The 21070-nt window shown below is 39.7% G+C and overlaps 1 protein-coding gene across 1 annotated transcript in view; it reads left to right on the top strand.

The window, feature by feature from the left end:
• The window catches only part of cop1 (COP1 E3 ubiquitin ligase), a 66873-nt gene that overhangs the window by 28673 nt on the left and 17130 nt on the right, over nucleotides 1-21070 (top strand). The window contains exons 7-15 of the mRNA XM_034183248.1: nucleotides 1377-1436; nucleotides 3095-3174; nucleotides 3410-3473; nucleotides 4413-4527; nucleotides 6186-6321; nucleotides 8269-8412; nucleotides 10645-10753; nucleotides 12335-12416; nucleotides 13992-14108. Of these exons, the coding sequence (XP_034039139.1) occupies nucleotides 1377-1436; nucleotides 3095-3174; nucleotides 3410-3473; nucleotides 4413-4527; nucleotides 6186-6321; nucleotides 8269-8412; nucleotides 10645-10753; nucleotides 12335-12416; nucleotides 13992-14108 (907 nt within the window). The remainder of the gene's footprint in view (nucleotides 1-1376; nucleotides 1437-3094; nucleotides 3175-3409; nucleotides 3474-4412; nucleotides 4528-6185; nucleotides 6322-8268; nucleotides 8413-10644; nucleotides 10754-12334; nucleotides 12417-13991; nucleotides 14109-21070) is intronic.

Below are 21070 nucleotides of genomic sequence, written 5' to 3'. Positions count from 1 at the left end.
TTCTGTGCTAGGACCAATTTTATTCACTTTATACATGCTTCCCTTAGGCAGTATTATTAGACGGTATTGCTTAAATTTTCATTGTTACGCAGATGATACCCAGCTTTATCTATCCATGAAGCCAGAGGACACACACCAATTAGCTAAACTGCAGGATTGTCTTACAGACATAAAGACATGGATGACCTCTAATTTCCTGCTTTTAAACTCAGATAAAACTGAAGTTATTGTACTTGGCCCCACAAATCTTAGAAACATGGTGTCTAACCAGATCCTTACTCTGGATGGCATTACCCTGACCTCTAGTAATACTGTGAGAAATCTTGGAGTCATTTTTGATCAGGATATGTCGTTCAAAGCGCATATTAAACAAATATGTAGGACTGCTTTTTTGCATTTACGCAATATCTCTAAAATCAGAAAGGTCTTGTCTCAGAGTGATGCTGAAAAACTAATTCATGCATTTATTTCCTCTAGGCTGGACTATTGCAATTCATTATTATCAGGTTGTCCTAAAAGTTCCCTAAAAAGCCTTCAGTTAATTCAAAATGCTGCAGCTAGAGTACTGACGGGGACTAGAAGGAGAGAGCATATCTCACCCATATTGGCCTCTCTTCATTGATTAATTAATTCTAGAATAGAACTTAAAATTCTTCTTCTTACTTATAAGGTTTTGAATAATCAGGTCCCATCTTATCTTAGGGACCTCGTAGTACCATATCACCCCAATAGAGCGCTTCGCTCTCAGACTGCAGGCTTACTTGTAGTTCCTAGGGTTTGTAAGAGTAGAATGGGAGGCAGAGCCTTCAGCTTTCAGGCTCCTCTCCTGTGGAACCAGCTCCCAATTCAGATCAGGGAGACAGACACCCTCTCTACTTTTAAGATTAATCTTAAAACTTTCCTTTTTGCTAAAGCTTATAGTTAGGGCTGGATCAGGTGACCCTGAACCATCCCTTAGTTATGCTGCTATAGACGTAGACTGCTGGGGGGTTCCCATGATGCACTGTTTCTTTCTCTTTTTGCTCTGTATGCACCACTCTGCATTTAATCATTAGTGATCGATCTCTGCTCCCCTCCACAGCATGTCTTTTTCCTGGTTCTCTCCCTCAGCCCTAACCAGTCCCTAGCAGAAGACTGCCCCTCCCTGAGCCTGGTTCTGCTGGAGGTTTCTTCCTGTTAAAAGGGAGTTTTTCCTTCCCACTGTAGCCAAGTGCTTGCTCACAGGGGGTCGTTTTGACCGTTGGGGTTTTACATAATTATTGTATGGCCTTGCCTTACAATATAAAGCGCCTTGGGGCAACTGTTTGTTGTGATTTGGTGCTATATAAAAAAAATTGATTGATTGATTGTCTGGCTCTATTTCCTTCTGTTGTCAGCAACTGGAGCAATTACAGAAGGAGCTGAACTTTCTAGAAGAGGACATTAAGCGTGTTGAGGTATACTAACACAACTCATCTACATCTTTGTTTAATCTGAAGATAAGTTACATTCATTCATTTTCTTGACGTATATGGTACATTGAGGAATATTTACTGCTATTGGCTGTACGGTGTCTTAGTGTTTAGCACTGGTGCCTCACAACAAGAAGGTCATGGAATCACTTCCCTTCCTTTCTGTGTGGAGTTTGCATGTTCTCCCTGTGTCTGCGTGGGTTTCCTCTGTGCACTCCGGTTTCCTCCCACAATCAAAAATATGTTCATTTAGGCTCTGCTCCTTTTTCTGCCTTTGACCAAGGCAGCATCTCTACATCTGGAGTTGGTTTCTGGGCACCAGACTGTGGCAGCCCACTGTTCCTAGTGGTTGAATTTTGTCCAGCTGTAATTGGCAGGGCTGTGAAAACTCAGTGGATCCGGGTTTCATCATGGGGAGGAGGAGGGGTGTTAGTATTGTACTCTGTAATTGTGATTGTTGCTGAGTTTTTAAACTGTTTATCGCAAAGCATTCTTTTTTTTACAACATCATGCAAGATTTATAAGTCAGCGGACACTGATCTGTGTGCTACACATACAAATTATTTTCCTCGGATCCGTGGAACTTCGCGGAGAATAAATGCCACTCCAAGCCTGGCTGTTACGACAGTTGTCATAAAGCGGGACTGGTTGGTTGCTGCGGTGAAGCTGTGTGGCTCCTCCGCGAAGCTTAAGCTAAACGTAGCATGTAGACATCGCAAACTTTAAGAGCTCTCAAGTTTTTAAAAGAAGAGTTTTGGAGCATGTCTGTCACGGAGCACCGTCGGCCAGAGGGAAGATGGCAAGAAAGGCGGTTTGAAAAAGTCTGATAAGGACAAGAATCCGTGGCTGGCTTCATGAACACACCTGAAAGATAAAAGAAACGGGAGAAGCGAACTGTTCAAACAGGATTTTAGGTAAGATTTTGAGTTTTCTTTCATTAATCTAGACTTTCTTTCATTGGAAAAAAGACATTGTGGCTTTGAATAATGGATTTACTTGAATTTACACAAGAATGTTTTTATTAATGTAGACTTTTTCATGGGAAAAATGCACTGTTTTTGAGTGGATTTACAGGAATTTACACATGAAAATCATGGTACCTTACTGTAAGTAAGGTACCATGATTTTCAAAATATTCTACAAGCTTTAGCTGTGGTTTTTGAAATGCTTTAATGGGCTTTTCAGTTTTCAGTCGTGTAGTTTAACTGTTCTGCGTTAATGCATAATTTGGTTTACAGTTAAAAGGCAAATCTTTCCAGGTCCTACTTCTATGTCATATTCTGTTATTTCAACATTATCATTGACAGTTCAAATGAAAGGTTGCGTATAGGATTATTTAAATATGCACTAATTTTGAGATATTTTTTTTTGCAGCTGAAACAAAACATTATACCATTTTCCCCTCTGAAGTTTTGCTGTGTATATATTGTGAAACCAGCGATATCATGCAGGGTTCAAACGACACTGCCCTGCCTTTTTGGGATTGGTTAAATGGAGAAGACAAATTTTGTTGTATGCATGTACAATGACAAAGGCTCTTCTTCTATTGTCAGAGGGTCATGTTGTGACATGTTTAAAATTTATATGAAAGGTGTCTTATTTATCACTGATTGAAACAATGTTACATATGTGTATTTTTCTAGGAAATGAGTGGCTTGTATTCTCCAGTTATGGAGGCAGAGTGCACTGTGCCTAATGTGGAGGCTCCTTCACCAGCACCCAGGTACAGCTGAACTCTAGAAGGAATGTTTCCATCATGCATCATATTATAACAAATCTTTCTCAGCATTTTCATCTCCTTGTTCTTCCTTTCAATAAAAAAGAGTATGCCATATTAATCATTAACTACAATAACCTGATGTAGTCAAGCTCCCACTCATACAGAACTTTACCCATGTTTTTTTTTTCTTCTTCTTTTGTGTCCTCGTGTAATGCACTTTTTTCTGTCTTTTATGTAGCTGTAGTAGTATTATTGATCCTCCAGAGTACAGCCAGCCTCCAGGGTTTGGAGGTGCAGTTCAGGTAAATCAGACACCTTCCTTGCATGTTTTCTATGTCTCTGTGCTCTATCGAGTCTGCACATTGGAATGCCCCACCCACTTCCTTTTTTCTATGAAAGTTGTTTAAACACCGCCCTAAATGAAAATGCATTTAGGGACCCCAGTACATTGTAAAAAGCAAAAATTTAGTTTTCCCAAGGCTTTTGCGTTCTGCTTGTGTATGATATCAATTTATGCTAGTATTTCCTCAGACTGAGCTCTTCTACCAGAGGCTCACGAGCTGTGGTTGCTAGTTGTTCTGGAAAACAGTGTCTGCCCTTTCTGAGTATTTTATCAGCAATATCTGGAATAATATATCTTGCTGTGTGGTTACTTAAGTCTGTACTCCGGTATTTTGTTCAAGTGAAGTTTTTGTGTTATTTAATTTGTTAGCACTTTTAGCAATTATCAGTAACTTGATGACTTTTTCAGTTCATCCACGATTGCTGAGGAAATAAGTTAGTCATAATTTTTAATACCCACCCTCAAGCAAACTGTTGTAAAAGCCACCACCCAGTCCCCAAAAATATGCTTTGTTAAAACACCTGAAACAAGGTTAACCCATTAGCTTTAAGTTCGGATGGGGGAATGTTCGGGCTTTATTCTTTCTGCCCAGGTCACACAAGGTATCGCCAATGCTCCCCCTCTTTGCCCATTTATGAGCTAGCTCGGATGTGATGGATGTTCCCCCTTTTAGGCATATTTACATCCAGAACACCCCAGGCATACCAAGGCACCAGTATGGTACTTACATCCAGTTAGCTAGAGAAGCGTTATCTACCAGCCCCTAACTGGCTCAGCATATGGTTTGATTAATCAGTTGTAGGGGTTAACCATACAATATTTCAATACACTTTAGCTCATGCAGTTTTCCCCAACTCTGCATGTTGCACATTTCACATTTTGGGAATGTGTTTACCAGGGGAAGAGACAAACGTGGTACAACAGCACTCTGGCATCTAAAAGAAAGCGGCTGACGGCTCACTTTGAAGATCTGGAACAGTGCTACTTCTCCAACAAAATGTCACGTATCACAGGTACTGTAATGAATGGTATTAGTGTTGTTGTCTGGTTATCATAAGGTACATTGCATTCATATTTTAAGACCTTTTCACTTCTTTCACTGTTATGTTACAAGTGGAACCTTGTGCTTACATCATTAGCATAATTTTCCCCCTCATTAAGCAATGTGCAATGCTCCATAATGGTAAAAAACTGCACCAAGTAGAGTGCAGACACATTTGTGTTAAAGACCAGATAAGTGGAGTGCGAGTTTGTGTAAGGTTTTGGGATAGTGTTAGATCTGTTCTTAGATGCTCTGCTTCATATCTTTAACAGAGGTGAGAGATTCTGCTAATTCATACTATCTTTTTTAGCCGTGGTCACAACCCGCCATACTTGCACCTGCGTGCAGTCTACTTGCAAAAACGTGGGCTAAATTTGGAGATCCGTACGTCGTAAGTACTGCCCCAGTACGAATTTAGGAGCACGCAGACACACAGTAGAGGTTTTAGTGCATGCAGAACTTTCGCTGCGGTCAGGCTGCGGATTCACCAGCAGTACAGATGACGCACGTTGTGAGTACTGCCTCAGTATGGATTCAAAGCAACACATTTTCATTCAGTTACTATTGAATTAACCAAATCCGTACGTAGGCAGTACGGATTTGGAGGCCGACAGACTTGCATGCACAGCGCAGCTTCTCACTTGAACTTGGACTTTATTTCCAAACGTCAGCAACACACACGCCACAGCTTCAGTCTGATAACTAGCTTTAACTTTTCGAGGCAAGTAAACACTCATACAACTGACTGCTGCAGGCTGGACATGCTCATGCATCGCCGATGCTGAAAAACACCTGCCGCTCCGGTACCGCTCATAAAAAAAGAAAAACGACACCCCCCCCAACACACACACACACACACACACTGCTTTATTGTCATCTCTCTTTATCGTTACGCTCCTAGAGACGTGTGTTGAACGTAGTCCCTCCCTCCTCTTGCAACTGCCTCCGTATGTTTTCACAAAAATGTAGTGGCCGTGGCATCCGCAGAAAACGTACGGCGAAAAAAAACGCACGGTGGGTTGTGACCGGGGCTTTTAGGGATAAATAGCTATTCATTCTGCTTTGGTTTGTCCAGTGTTCCAAATAGTCCTTTGTGTGATTTGTATTCATGGCTTTAACTGGTGTTTAAGAAGCATAATTGGACTAAGCTTGTTGTGCGTGGTTTTTTTTTGTTTTTTTTTGATGAGCGTCACTTCTAAATCTGAACATCAGGGATTAATTGGTTTATTGCAGCATACTGTAGTTGTTGCACAAGCATGGCTGATTTGGAGGAGAGGATCATTATGGCCAAAGTAAAAGCAAGAATCCATCACAAACTGCACGATTTAATACAAAAATAACTTGAATGTTTATAGTTACTGTTGAAGGAAAGAGAACAGTTGCACAGCTGGGACTGCAGTGCCCTCTAGTGGTCACAATCAAAAGACATGAAGTATCTGAAACAGTTTTGTTGTTCACAAAAATAGAAGAAAGCAGGAGGGTCAAATACAATTTTACATTACTACAAATGAATGACTTTTAAGACATGAGTTGTTCAAATTTATGCTAACATTCTGGAACCTATACACAAGATACTGTGGATTTCTCTTATTCAGCAGTGCTTTAGTAGAATGTGTTTGGTGTCCACAGAGGAAGGCAGGAACCTGAATCAGCTAGATGACTTTATGGAGTGTTTGTCCAAGTTCACCCGCTACAACTCAGTGCGGCCACTGGCCACCCTGTCCTATGCCAGTGACCTCTACAATGGCTCCAGTATTGTCTCCAGGTATGCATGCAAATTGGATGGAGAGCTTGCAACCTCAAATTTACAGTGCCCTTCAAAAGTATTTGGCCCCTTGGTATTGCACACATTTTAATTTGTTTGTCATTTCAAATACAAAAAGTACATCAGGCTTCTCAATATAAAAAATTTCTAAAACTCAAATTCAAAGCAAATCTCTATGACTTGATATAAATTAATTAAAAATATAAAAGCCATGATGATGGGTTGCATAAGTAATGGGCCCCTTTGGTATAGCACCTGTAAATAATCAATTTTATTTTAAGTTTTCTTCAGATAAGTCAGGGGATGGATACATGAACATTTCCAAGCCACTGAATATGTCTTGGACTTTATTTACATCAATTAGGAAGAAATACACACAGTATGGCACTCCATGGGAAATCTGTGTAGAGTAGGCATTTCTCAAAACCTGAGTGACTGTGCAAGGAGAAGAGTGAGGAATGACACCAAGACAACCCAGAAGAAGTGATACACTTTTGTGGCTGTGATTGGAGAAATTGTGCATAAGGTATGCTTTGCATTTTGTATCACCAGTTATACAGCTTCATGAAGTGGAGCGGAGAAGGATGTTGAGAAGCCTGATTTACTTTTTGTATTTGAAATAGCTTAAACAAATTAAAATGTGTGAAATATCAAGGGCCTAATGCTTTTAGAGGGCACTGTATTTTTTCTGGGTTGTTAAGTCACACTGCCGTATTAGTTGCATGTCTTCATAAATTTATTGTGAAGAGGGGTTAAAAGCATAAGTTGGTCTATGAGTCACATTTATTTTTGCAATGTGATGCTTTTGCTTCATGCAACAAGAAGCAAAATTAGTTTAATGGGCACATTATTTATTTATAACCCAAACACATAGCTAGGTGAGCAGAAGCTAATGTGCTAATTAATGTTATTGCACCAGGCACAAGGAGCTCTGTGTGTAACGGTTGTGCTTCTTGTGGCGACTGAACAAACAAAAACATCTGTTAAGTGATTCTGTTAGAGCTAAACATGTACACCTTACCTCATTAAATGTAGTTAAATATTTTGAAATGCCTGTACATTTTTTGAAACGTAATAGCTAGCCTTATCTTAATCTAGCTGATTTGCTCATTGCTGTTCTGGCTGTCCCACACAGGCTAACCCAGTGGAGTGCCAAGTAGTATGACGGTCATGTCCCCTCTTTTTATTGAAGAGAGTGGTCTTTCAGTTTGAGAGCATGATTTATTACTTTTACTCGTTCTAAGACCCAACGAATCCTTCTCATTCAGAACTACTTCTTTTACGGTGGTTAGCATCCAGCTTAATGGTGCATTACCGCCACCTCCTGCTCTGGAATGTGAACCACAGTGCCTCTTTGAGATCCGTATACAAGATCTGCTGGTCGAAAAATGTAGATGGTGCCATCTTCTGTGAAGTGTTTTTCCCTATCAAAGTGGCTTCAAAGTATTAGACAGCAGAATAATTATAAAAAAAACATGACTTACAGAAACTACTTTGCTTATTGTATTTATTTTAAAGTGTAATATTGTAATTGATATGAACTTAAAGTGCATTTTGTGCAGCTATTTGATGCATGCATGGCACAACAGCTTTATGCTTATAAATTTATTTTCAGTTTTGGAATGTTTGGTTACCAAAGATTTTTCTTCTCACCCACTGGTAGAGAGAGGAAAATGATCAAACTACATTATCAAAGTTCTGGAGTGCTTAAAAAAATTGGGAACAGTACTGTACATGCCAATCAAGAAGAAAGTGAATCGGTGCTTTGTGGCATCATAAAGGCAGAATGAAAAATTTGTAGAGAATGGGGCTTAAACTCAAAAGCCTGGAGCAAACAGCACCTTGCATTAATCTAGTAAATGTAACCTGTAGAAAACTCATGCAAACATTTCAATGTAATCATTGTAAACAAACTCATTGTGACTGTTTTCCTGCCCTCTGTTGCAGTATTGAGTTTGACCGTGACTGTGACTACTTTGCTATTGCTGGAGTAACCAAGAAAATCAAAGTGTTTGAGTATGGCACAGTAATCCAGGATGCGGTGGACATTCATTACCCTGTCAATGAAATGACTTGCAATTCCAAAATCAGGTATGACATTTTTTTGCTTGCACAAAAATGGCAACGTGTGCTTAAATTCATGACGACTTTGTGTGTACTGAAGTTAAATACCATCACGTTCTGGTTGTGAACAAAATATATAAATAAATCAATCAATCAATAAACAAATAAAGCAGATGTTTCATATGTGAGCTATTAAGACTTTGGTGCATATTCAATCCATTTTAAAGGAAAGTGATTTGCCTTGTAAACATAACTCAAAAGTTATATGTAGACACTTCATACTTGGAGTTGAAAGGCTGATTACATTTTAGATTTGGCTGAAGTGTATACAGTGGGGCCAAAAAAATATTTAGTCAGTCCCTGATTGTGCAAGTTCTCCTACTTAAAAAGATGAGAGAGGTCTGTAGTTTTCAACATAGGTACATTTCAGTTATGAGAGACAAAATGAGGCAAAAAAAAAAAAATCCATAAAATCACCTTGTAGGATTTTTAAAGAATTGATTTGTAAATTATGGTGGAAAATAAGTATTTGGTCACCCACAAACAAGCAAGATTTCTGGCTTTCACACACCTGTAACTTCTTCTTTAAGAAGCGCTTCTGTCTTCCACCTGTTACCTGTATTAATGGCACCTGTTGGAACTCATTATCTGTATAAAAGACACCTGCCCACAGCCTCAAACAGTCAGACTCCAAACTCAACCATGGCCAAGACCAAAGAGCTGTCGAAGGACATCTGGAAGAAAATTGTAGACCTGCACCAGGCTGGGAAGAGTGAATCTACAGTAGGTGTGAATAAATCAACTGTGGGAGCAGTTGTAAGAAAATGGAAGACATACAAGACCATTGATAATCTCCCTCGATCTGGGGCTCCACGCAAGATGTCATCCTGTCGGGTCAAAATGATCATGAGAACAGTGAACAAAAATCCCAGAACTAGACGGAGGGACCTGATGAATGACCTGCAGAGAGCTGGGACCAAAGTAACAAAGGCTACACACTATGCAAAGAGGGACTCAAATCCTGCAGTGCCAGGCGTGTCCCCCTGCTTAATCCAGTACATGTCCAGTCCCGTCTGAAGTTTGCCAGAGAGCATATGGATGATCCAGAATAGGATTGGGAGAATATCATGAGGTCAGATGAAACCAAAATAGAACTTTTTAGTAAAAACTCAACTCGTCATGTTTGGAGGAAGAAGAATGCTGAGGTGCATTCCAAGAACACCATACCTACTGTGAACTATGAGGGTGGAAACATCATGCTTTGGGACTGTTTTTCTGCAAAGGGGACAGGACGACTGATCTGTGTTAAGGGAAGAGTGAACGTGGTCATGCATCGTGAGATTTTAAGCCAAAACCTCCTTCCTTCAGTGAGAACATTGAAGATGCAACGTGGCTGGGTCTTCCAGCATGACGACGATCCCAAACACACCGCTCGGGCAACGAAGGAGTGGCTCCGTAAAAAACATTTCATGGTCCTGGAGTGGCCCAGCCAGTCTTCAGACGTCAACCCCATAGAAGATTTGTTGAGGGAGTTGAAAGTCCATGTTGCCCAGCGACAGCCCCAAAACATCACTGCTCTAGAGGAGATCTGCATGAAGGAATGGGCCAAAATACCAGTTACAGTGTGTGCAAACCTGGTGAAGACTTACAGGAAATGTTTGACCTCTGTCATTGCCAACAAAGATTGTTACAAAGTATTGAGTTGAAGTTTTGTTATTGACCAAATACATATTTTCCACCATAATTTACAAATAAATTCTTTAAAAATCGTACAGTGTGATTTCCTCGATTTTTTTTTTTTTTTTTTTTTTTTTTTTTTTTTTTTCCCCCCCCCCCCTCATTTTGTCTCTCACAGTTGAAGTGTACCTATGTTGAAAATTACAGGCCTCTCTCATCTTTCTAAGTACGAGAACTTGCACAATCAGGGACTGACTGACTACTTTTTGGCCCCACTGTATTTATATGTTTATAATGACAATTAAGTGATATTTTATTTCATAACAACCATCACTTGAATGCTCGCCACCTAAATTGTTTGGTGGATTTCAATTAAACTTGACACAATAGTAGCACACCGTGTGAAGATGTACATGAAGGAAAGTTGTATTTCTAATTTCAAGATGAAGTAAATTTTGTGAAAACCAAAAGACACTATACCTTTAAAGGACATATTTCTGAAACCCGGTAATTAATGGAGATAATCAATGTGAGCACTGCTGAACTTGATGCTCAGTGTGAAAGATGCTTGTCTATTCTTAGCTGTATCAGCTGGAGCAGTTATCACAAGAACCTTCTGGCCAGCAGTGACTATGAGGGTACAGTCATCCTTTGGGATGGATTTACAGGCCAGAGGTCCAAAGTATACCAGGTATGCAGCTTTCATCCTCTCGTGCTGTAGCGGTGAATGTCAGTTTCATTATCTTGGTCTGACCCAGTCGTAAAAAAACAAACAAATTAAAATCGCTCTCCCAGGCAACCTGCAGATTTCACTCAGTAAACTCTACTTTAACACACACACACACACACACACACACACACTCATCTTCAACTGCTTATCCGAGATTGGGTCGCGGGGGGCTAAAGCCTATCCCAGCAGTCATAGGGCAGAAGACAGGGTACACCGCCAGTCTGTCGCAGGGCCACACATAGACAAACAAACACACGCACGCCTACGGACAATTTCAGATTTCCAATCCACCAAACCTGCATGTCTTTGGATGTGGGAGGAAGCCGGAGCACCCGGATGGAACCCAAGCAAACGTGAAGAACATGCAAACTCCACACAGAAAGGCCACAGGTGGGAATCAATCCCATGACCTTCTCACCGTGAGGCAACAATGCCAACCACTAATCCACCGTGCTGCCCGCTACTTACACAGCGGTAGCTTTTTACTTAACACGCTAAACCTCAGAGATCTTTCTGGATGATGACAATTATGGTATATTATTTTGAACATTTAGACTCCCCTCTGATCAACTTGCTGCCCCTCGACCTTTGTTTTTATGGTCTAATATCTCAGCTCAAACTCTAAATAAAACACGGACATTTAGATATAACTTTAAACAGTGATATGGTGCAGCAGACAAAATCACATGAATTAGGACCTAAAAATCATTTTGCAACGCTCTCTATATGTCTCTGCTCATTCTTAGCACTTCGCTGCTGATGCACCTTTTTCACAGCACAACGCTGAAACAAAGTCTGTAATAGCTTGAATGAGTAATGCAAATGAACAAAAGTGGATCATGTTGTAAAAAGCCATAATGAGTTATTTGAAAAGGTACCTTCATCTGTGAGAGGCCATCCCTAGACATTTGGACAATGGGGCAGAGCAGTCTCCTTTGAACCCCTGTGTGATATTGTGGGATTTGAACACTTCAGGGGGACAGCTTGCACAAACACAGTATCACTTCTAATGGAAAAATGGTGTACTGTTTTTTTGTTTTGTTTTGTTCCCCCCCCTTTTGGCTACAATCACTGAAGCAGTCGTGAAAATTGCAGGTTTTTTTTTTTTTTCCCCGGTGGAGAAGAGAAGAGGAGGCAAATGGGAGAGGGTGTGTCTGTATGTTTTAGCGAGATCTACACACCTTGACAGAGTAGCTGTGGACTCATCAACGCTTGTGCAACTGCCTCAACATGTTTGAGCTCCAGGTCATAATCAAACCGCAACACATGTCCACTTACCCCTGCATCTTCATCTTTTCTTTGCATTTTCACTTTGTTTGCATTGTAATTTGGCCAAAAACTCAGACAAGTGACTGGCCGATAATGGGGCTGTCCCCGGAAGTACATTAACTGTGTCATATGCGCTTTCATTTTAACCTACCCTCAAATGAGACTACGGTACCCAATTGCAGTTTGATTACCTGATTGGAACTCCAGCACTTGAATGATGTTCATCGCATTTGGTACTACAGCTTTTTAAGATTTATGTTGCCTTCTTTTTAGGAACATGAAAAAAGATGTTGGAGTGTTGACTTTAATCTGATGGACCCCAAACTCTTAGCATCCGGTTCTGATGATGCTAAAGGTAACTGAGAAATTCTGTTTATGTAAGGCTGACATTGTATGATAGCATAGTTTGAGAAATGTAGAATTTATTCTCACAGGTAGTCTACATCACAAACAATATGACTTTAGGCACAGTCCTCCAGTACAACTAGAAGATGTGTGTAGATTATATGATTATTTTTGAGCCAAAGATTTAGCTAGAGTGAGGCTCAATGTTGTAGAAATACTTAATACAGTTCTCTCCAGTGGAGCAATTGAAACATATTCAAATTTGATGAATAACCCTTTTAAGGCTCTTTTAGGGCTTTTGTTTATAACAAAATTTAGTTATTTAAATATCGTAAATAATATTGTTCCTTATAAAAAAAGTCCTTTACATTTATATAAACTGGAAAAGGCATTCATACTATATAAAAAGGCCCAGACAGGACTGCACCAAACCTGGAGAATATTTGCTACAGTAAATGTCTTTGTTGGTTTGTTTCTTTTTGCTTTTTACTAGTTTGGGAGGTCCCGCAACTTATATTTGGGTGCGATTTATATACTGAACAATCGCAGGCTTGTTCAAAATAATGACTGTTTCTATAGTACAAAAATAAACTCTAATACTGAAAGAACTAGAGCACTGCGCCAACACTAGTTTCCAATTCCACAAATTTTTACCTTGGAAAAGAATTTCAAGGTCATAGTCCTGTTAAAGTGGCTTTTCATAAGCTAAAATATAATCGAAAATATAGATCAAAAGAGCTTTTCAATGTTAAAATCAAATATCTGCTAAATCCACAATACGGATTAGATGTGGATCAAACTTAGTCTATTCATTTGAGAGTGCCATTTTGCACCTGTTTGTCACAAATGAGTGACTGAGGCAGTTTTGACTGAGGTATAATGTAAAATGTACATCAGATGTCCACAAAATCCAAAATCCGGATCAAACTTTGTCAGGCGATAGTGAGTGCTAGTCTGCACCTCACTTTCAAATATGAGAGTGATTGAGGCACGTTTGATTAAGATATAATGCAAACCTTTGTCAGTCAATAAAGGATGCCATGGTACATAATGCTCTCAAATATGAAAGAAATTCAGTCTTTTTTGACAATTAGGGATTTTTGAATTTTTTTTCCTGACTTTGACCTATGATCTTGAAAATTTAATCAGTTTTTGCCCATCAGGATATGAATCCTCTGTAAATAAATAAATAAAAATTCATAATGATGTATGAAAAATTGTGGGTTACAAGCTGTTCACAAACAAGCAGGGGCAAAAACATTACTTCCACCCAACTCTGGTGGTGGAGGATATACATGGCAATAAAAGTACACCACAACAATGCACAAAAATCCCAAATTAAAGAGCTGATAATGCAGAAAAAAAAGGTGTAACTTGGTCTGTGTGTGTGTGTATGTATATATATGTGTGTGTGTGTGTGTATGTATATATATATATGTGTGTGTGTGTGTGTGATTTTGGCAGTATATTGCACACATGCATTATGTTTGTAATCTTCAGAACGTAAACCAGCCTTTTGGGTTTAAGATCTAATTTTCTATATTTCCAGCTGTTGATTTATTGTTTTTTGTTTTTGTTTTTTTAGTGAAGTTGTGGTCAACCAATCTTGACAATTCGGTTGCCAGCATCGAGGCCAAAGCCAATGTTTGCTGTGTAAAATTCAGCCCAACCTCCAGGTATCATCTGGCCTTCGGCTGTGCAGGTAAACTGATATTTCTTTTAAGGAGATTATGTGATATATCTATTTTGTTAAAGACAATACATTTGTTTTTTGTTAGTTTTTTCCCCACCATGTGTTGACTGTGCTTACAAAGCAGGTCACCCACTCGGTTAATGCGACCTGATTATACTGTGAACAAGATAACAAAATAACAAGGAAACCTTTAAATTCCAACTCAAGTGGTTTAGGTATCGTATTGGCTCAATAATTGTTCAGTCTGAGCCGTTTCATTCTCACTGATGCATGATAAAGCAGCACTGGCATGAAATTTTAAAGTAGATTAGTGGACCTCCATATCATCTAAAACCTCATTGTTTTGAATCTATACACCTATGTTTGACAGTTTTATTCTACTACTGTATCAGTTGGCATACGTTTAATTGAATATTGTTCAGTCAGTTTTCATGCATTACTGTGCAGTTTCAAATTTTGCATAATCAAATCAATTTTATTTATATAGCGCCAAATCACAACAAACAGTTGCCGCAAGGCGCTTTATATTGTAAGGCAAAAGCCATACACTAATTACAGAAAAAAACCCAACGGTCAAAACGACCCCCTATGAGCAAGCACTTGGCGACAGTGGGAAGGAAAAACTCCCTTTTAACAGGAAGAAACCTCCAGCAGAAACAGGCTCAGGGAGGGGCAGTCTTCTGCTGGGACTGGTTAGGGCTGAGGGGAGAGAATCAGGAAAAAGACATGCTGTGGAAGAGAGCAGAGATCAATCACTAATGATTAAATGCGGAGTGGTGCATACAGAGCAATAAGAGGTGAATAAAAAGAAACACTCAGTGCATCGTTAGTTCCCCCCTGGCAGATCCCGAGCAGCCGGGAAAGCAGGCTGACTGGGTGACTGTGAGGAGGAAGCGTAGCCCTAAACAGAAGCCCCGTGTACACCGTCAACCCGTTCACATCTCTAACCGTTTTTCCCCACTCGACGACACACCCGCCGAGGATCAAACTCTGGTTATTGGTGACTCTGTTTTGAGAAATGTGAAGTTAGCGACACCAGCAACCATAGTCAGTTGTCTTCCGGGGGCCAGAGCAGGCGACATTGAAGGAAATTTGAAACTGCTGGCTAAGGCTAAGCGTAAATTTGGTAAGATTGTAATTCACGTCGGCAGTAATGACACCCGGTTACGCCAATCGGAGGTCACTAAAATTAACATTAAATCGGTGTGTAACTTTACAAAAACAATGTCGGACTCTGTAGTTTTCTCTGGACCCCTCCCCAATCGGACCGGGAGTGACATGTTTAGCCGCATGTTCTCCTTGAATTGCTGGCTGTCTGAGTGGTGTCCAAAAAATGAGGTGGGCTTCATAGATAATTGGCAAAGCTTCTGGGGAAAACCTGGTTTTGTTAGGAGAGACGGCATCCATCCCACTTTGGATGGAGCAGCTCTCATTTCTAGAAATCTGGCCAATTTTCTTAAATCCTCCAAACCGTGACTATCCAGGGTTGGGACCAGGAAGCAGAGTTGTAGTCTTACACACCTCTCTGCAGCTTCTCTCCCCCTGCCATCCCCTCATTACCCCATCCCCGTAGAGACGGTGCCTGCTCCCAGACTACCAATAACCAGCAAAAATCTATTTAAGCATAAAAATTCAAAAAGAAAAAATAATATAGCACCTTCAACTGCACCACAGACTAAAACAGTTAAATGTGGTCTATTAAACATTAGGTCTCTCTCTTCTAAGTCCCTGTTGGTAAATGATATAATAATTGATCAACATATTGATTTATTCTGCCTAACAGAAACCTGGTTACAGCAGGATGAATATGTTAGTTTAAATGAGTCAACACCCCCGAGTCACACTAACTGTCAGAATGCTCGTAGCACGGGCCGGGGTGGAGGATTAACAGCAATCTTCCATTCCAGCTTAATTAATCCAAAACCCAGACAGAGCTTTAATTCATTTGAAAGCTTGTCTCTTAGTCTTGTCCATCCAAATTGGAAGTCCCAAAAACCAGTTTTATTTGTTATTATCTATCGTCCACCTGGTCGTTACTGTGAGTTTCTCTGTGAATTTTCAGACCTTTTGTCTGACTTAGTGCTTAGCTCAGATAAGATAATTATAGTGGGCGATTTTAACATCCACACAGATGCTGAGAATGACAGCCTCAACACTGCATTTAATCTATTATTAGACTCTATTGGCTTTGCTCAAAAAGTAAATGAGTCCACCCACCACTTTAATCATATCTTAGATCTTGTTCTGACTTATGGTATGGAAATAGAAGACTTAACAGTATTCCCTGAAAACTCCCTTCTGTCTGATCATTTCTTAATAACATTTACATTTACTCTGATGGACTACCCAGCAGTGGGGAATAAGTTTCATTACACTAGAAGTCTTTCAGAAAGCGCTGTAACTAGGTTTAAGGATATGATTCCTTCTTTATGTTCTCTAATGCCATATACCAACACAGTGCAGAGTAGCTACCTAAACTCTGTAAGGGAGATAGAGTATCTCGTCAATAGTTTTACATCCTCATTGAAGACAACTTTGGATGCTGTAGCTCCTCTGAAAAAGAGAGCTTTAAATCAGAAGTGTCTGACTCCGTGGTATAACTCACAAACTCGTAGCTTAAAGCAGATAACCCGTAAGTTGGAGAGGAAATGGCGTCTCACTAATTTAGAAGATCTTCACTTAGCCTGGAAAAAGAGTCTGTTGCTCTATAAAAAAGCCCTCCGTAAAGCTAGGACATCTTTCTACTCATCACTAATTGAAGAAAATAAGAACAACCCCAGGTTTCTTTTCAGCACTGTAGCCAGGCTGACAAAGAGTCAGAGCTCTATTGAGCTGAGTATTCCATTAACTTTAACTAGTAATGACTTCATGACTTTCTTTGCTAACAAAATTTTAACTATTAGAGAAAAAATTACTCATAACCATCCCAAAGACGTATCGTTATCTTTGGCTGCTTTCAGTGATGCCGGTATTTGGTTAGACTCTTTCTCTCTGATTGTTCTGTCTGAGTTATTCTCATTAGTTACTTCATCCAAACCATCAACATGTTTATTAGACCCCATTCCTACCAGGCTGCTCAAGGAAGCCCTACCATTATTTAATGCTTCGATCTTAAATATGATCAATCTATCTTTGTTAGTTGGCTATGTACCACAGGCTTTTAAGGTGGCAGTAATTAAACCATTACTTAAAAAGCCATCACTTGACCCAGCTATCTTAGCTAATTATAGGCCAATCTCCAACCTTCCTTTTCTCTCAAAAATTCTTGAAAGGGTAGTTGTAAAACAGCTAACTGATCATCTGCAGAGGAATGGTCTATTTGAAGAGTTTCAGTCAGGTTTTAGAATTCATCATAGTACAGAAACAGCATTAGTGAAGGTTACAAATGATCTTCTTATGGCCTCGGACAGTGGACTCATCTCTGTGCTTGTTCTGTTAGACCTCAGTGCTGCTTTTGATACTGTTGACCATAAAATTTTATTAGAGATTAGAGCATGCCATAGGTATTAAAGGCACTGCGCTGCGGTGGTTTGAATCATATTTGTCTAATAGATTACAATTTGTTCATGTAAATGGGGAATCTTCTTCACAGACTAAAGTTAATTATGGAGTTCCACAAGGTTCTGTGCTAGGACCAATTTTATTCACTTTATACATGCTTCCCTTAGGCAGTATTATTAGACGGTATTGCTTAAATTTTCATTGTTACGCAGATGATACCCAGCTTTATCTATCCATGAAGCCAGAGGACACACACCAATTAGCTAAACTGCAGGATTGTCTTACAGACATAAAGACATGGATGACCTCTAATTTCCTGCTTTTAAACTCAGATAAAACTGAAGTTATTGTACTTGGCCCCACAAATCTTAGAAACATGGTGTCTAACCAGATCCTTACTCTGGATGGCATTACCCTGACCTCTAGTAATACTGTGAGAAATCTTGGAGTCATTTTTGATCAGGATATGTCATTCAAAGCGCATATTAAACAAATATGTAGGACTGCTTTTTTGCATTTTTGCATTTACGCAATATCTCTAAAATCAGAAAGGTCTTGTCTCAGAGTGATGCTGAAAAACTAATTCATGCATTTATTTCCTCTAGGCTGGACTATTGTAATTCATTATTATCAGGTTGTCCTAAAAGTTCCCTAAAAAGCCTTCAGTTAATTCAAAATGCTGCAGCTAGAGTACTGACGGGGACTAGAAGGAGAGAGCATATCTCACCCATATTGGCCTCTCTTCATTGGCTTCCTGTTAATTCTAGAATAGAATTTAAAATTCTTCTTCTTACTTATAAGGTTTTGAATAATCAGGTCCCATCTTATCTTAGGGACCTCGTAGTACCATATCACCCCAATAGAGCGCTTCGCTCTCAGACTGCAGGCTTACTTGTAGTTCCTAGGGTTTGTAAGAGTAGAATGGGAGGCAGAGCCTTCAGCTTTCAGGCTCCTCTCCTGTGAAACCAGCTCCCAATTCAGATCAGGGAGACAGACACCCTCTCTACTTTTAAGATTAGGCTTAAAACTTTCCTTTTTGCTAAAGCTTATAGTTAGGGCTGGATCAGGTGACCCTGAACCATCCCTTAGTTATGCTGCTATAGATGTAGACTGCTGGGGGGTTCCCATGATGCACTGTTTCTTTCTCTTTTTGCTCTGTATGCACCACTCTGCATTTAATCATTAGTGATCGATCTCTGCTCCCCTCCACAGCATGTCTTTTTCCTGGTTCTCTCCCTCAGCCCCAACCAGTCCCAGCAGAAGATTGCCCCTCCCTGAGCCTGGTTCTGCTGGAGGTTTCTTCCTGTTAAAAGGGAGTTTTTCCTTCCCACTGTAGCCAAGTGCTTGCTCACAGGGGGTCGTTTTGACCGTTGGGGTTTTACATAATTATTGTATGGCCTTGCCTTACAATATAAAGCGCCTTGGGGCAACTGTTTGTTGTGATTTGGCGCTATATAAAAAAATTGATTGATTGATTGATCATGGGAACCCCCCAGCAGTCTAAGTCTATAGCAGCATAACCAAGGGATGGTTCAGGGTCACCTGATCCAGCCCTAACTATAAGCTTTAGCAAAAAGGAAAGTTTTAAGATTAATCTTAAAAGTAGAGAGGGTGTCTGTCTCCCTAATCCAAATTGGGAGCTGGTTCCACGGGAGAGGAGCCTGAAAGCTGAAGGCTCTGCCTCCCATTCTACTCTTTCAAACCCTAGGAACTACAAGTAAGCCTGCAGTCTGAGAGCCAAGCGTTCTATTGGGGTGATATGGTAATATGAGGTCCCTAAGATAAGATGGGACCTAATTATTCAAAACCTTATAAGTAAGAAGAAGAATTTTAAATTCTATTCTAGAATTAACAGGGAGCCAATGAAGAGAAGCCAATATGGATGAAATATGCTCTCTCCTTCTAGTCCCATAGTCTAGCCTAGAAGAAATAAATGCATGAATTAGTTTTTCAGCATCACTCTGAGACAAGACCTTTCTAATTTTAGAGATATTGCGCAAATGCAAAAAAGCAGTCCTACATATTTGCTTAACATGCGCATTGAAGGACATATCCTGATCAAAAATGACTCCAAGATTTCTCACAGTATTACTGGAGGTCAGGGTAATGCCATCCAGAGTAAGGATCTGGTTAGACACCATGTTTCTAAGATTTGTGGGGCCAAGTACAATAACTTCAGTTTTATCTGAATTTAAAAGCAGGAAATTAGAGGTCATCCATGTCTTTGTCTGAAAGAAATTCCTACAGTTTAACTAAATTGGTGTGTGTCCTCTGGCTTCATGGATAGATAAAGCTGGGTATCATCTGCGTAACAATGAAAATTTAAGCAATGCTTTCTAATAATACTGCCTAAGGGAAGCATGTATAAAGTGAATAAAATCGGTCCTAGCACAGAACCTTGTGGAACTCCATAATTAACCTTAGTCCGTGAAGAAGACTCCCCATTTACATGAATAAATTGTAATCTATTAGATAAATATGATTCAAACCACTGCAGCACAGTGCCTTTAATACACCTATGGCATGCTCTAATCTCTATAATAAAATTTTATGGTCAACAGTATCAAAAGCTGCACTGAGGTCTAACAGGACGAGCACAGAGATGAGTCCACTGTCTGAGGCCATAAGAAGATCATTTGTAACCTTCACTAATGCTGTTTCTGTACTATGATGAATTCTAAAACCTGACTGAAACTCTTCAAATAGACCATTCCTCTGCAGATGATCAGTTAGCTGTTTTACAACTACCCTTTCAAGAATTTTTGAGAGAAAAGGAAGGTTGGAGATTGGCCTATAATTAGCTAAGATAGCTGGGTCAAGTGATGGCTTTTTAAGTAATGGTTTAATTACTGCCACCTTAAAAGCCTGTGGTACATAACCAACTAATAAAGATAGATTGATCATATTTAAGATCGAAGCATTAATTAATGGTAGGGCTTCCTTGAGCAACCTGGTAGGAATGGGGTCTAATAGACATGTTGATGGTTTGGAGGAAGTAACTAATGAAAATAACTCAGACAGAACAATCGGAGCGAAAGAGTCTAACCAAATACCAGCATTACTGAAAGCAGCCAAACAAAGATATGTCTTTTGGATGGTTATGAATATTTTTTTCTCTAGTAGTTAAAATTAAAATGGAAAGTTATAATGAAAATGAGTACAATTTTTTTATTTTTTTCTCCCTCCTACCATGACTCACTCTATGTAAATATGGAAAATATGAAAACTTCTGTGAGCGGATATGGACTTTTTGCTCTATTCATCCTTGAAATTGTCCTCAAAATGCACCATTTGCTACCTCATTTCCAAAAAATTTTCCCGACGGAAGCCCTCTTAGACCCCCACCTGTAGGATGGTAAGTGTTGGTGCTCACAGTCCGGTAGTTTCATATTTTTGATCTCACCCTGCTTGCATGTCTGTTATAAGGCCTAGTTCAAAAATAATAGTCAAAGTGTGACATAACCATCAAA

This window comes from Thalassophryne amazonica, chromosome 12 (genome assembly GCF_902500255.1).
Source record: "Thalassophryne amazonica chromosome 12, fThaAma1.1, whole genome shotgun sequence".
NCBI lineage: Eukaryota > Metazoa > Chordata > Actinopteri > Batrachoidiformes > Batrachoididae > Thalassophryne > Thalassophryne amazonica.
The sequence above is the reverse complement of the archived record's forward strand: the minus strand, read 5'-3'. Positions and strand labels throughout refer to the sequence as shown.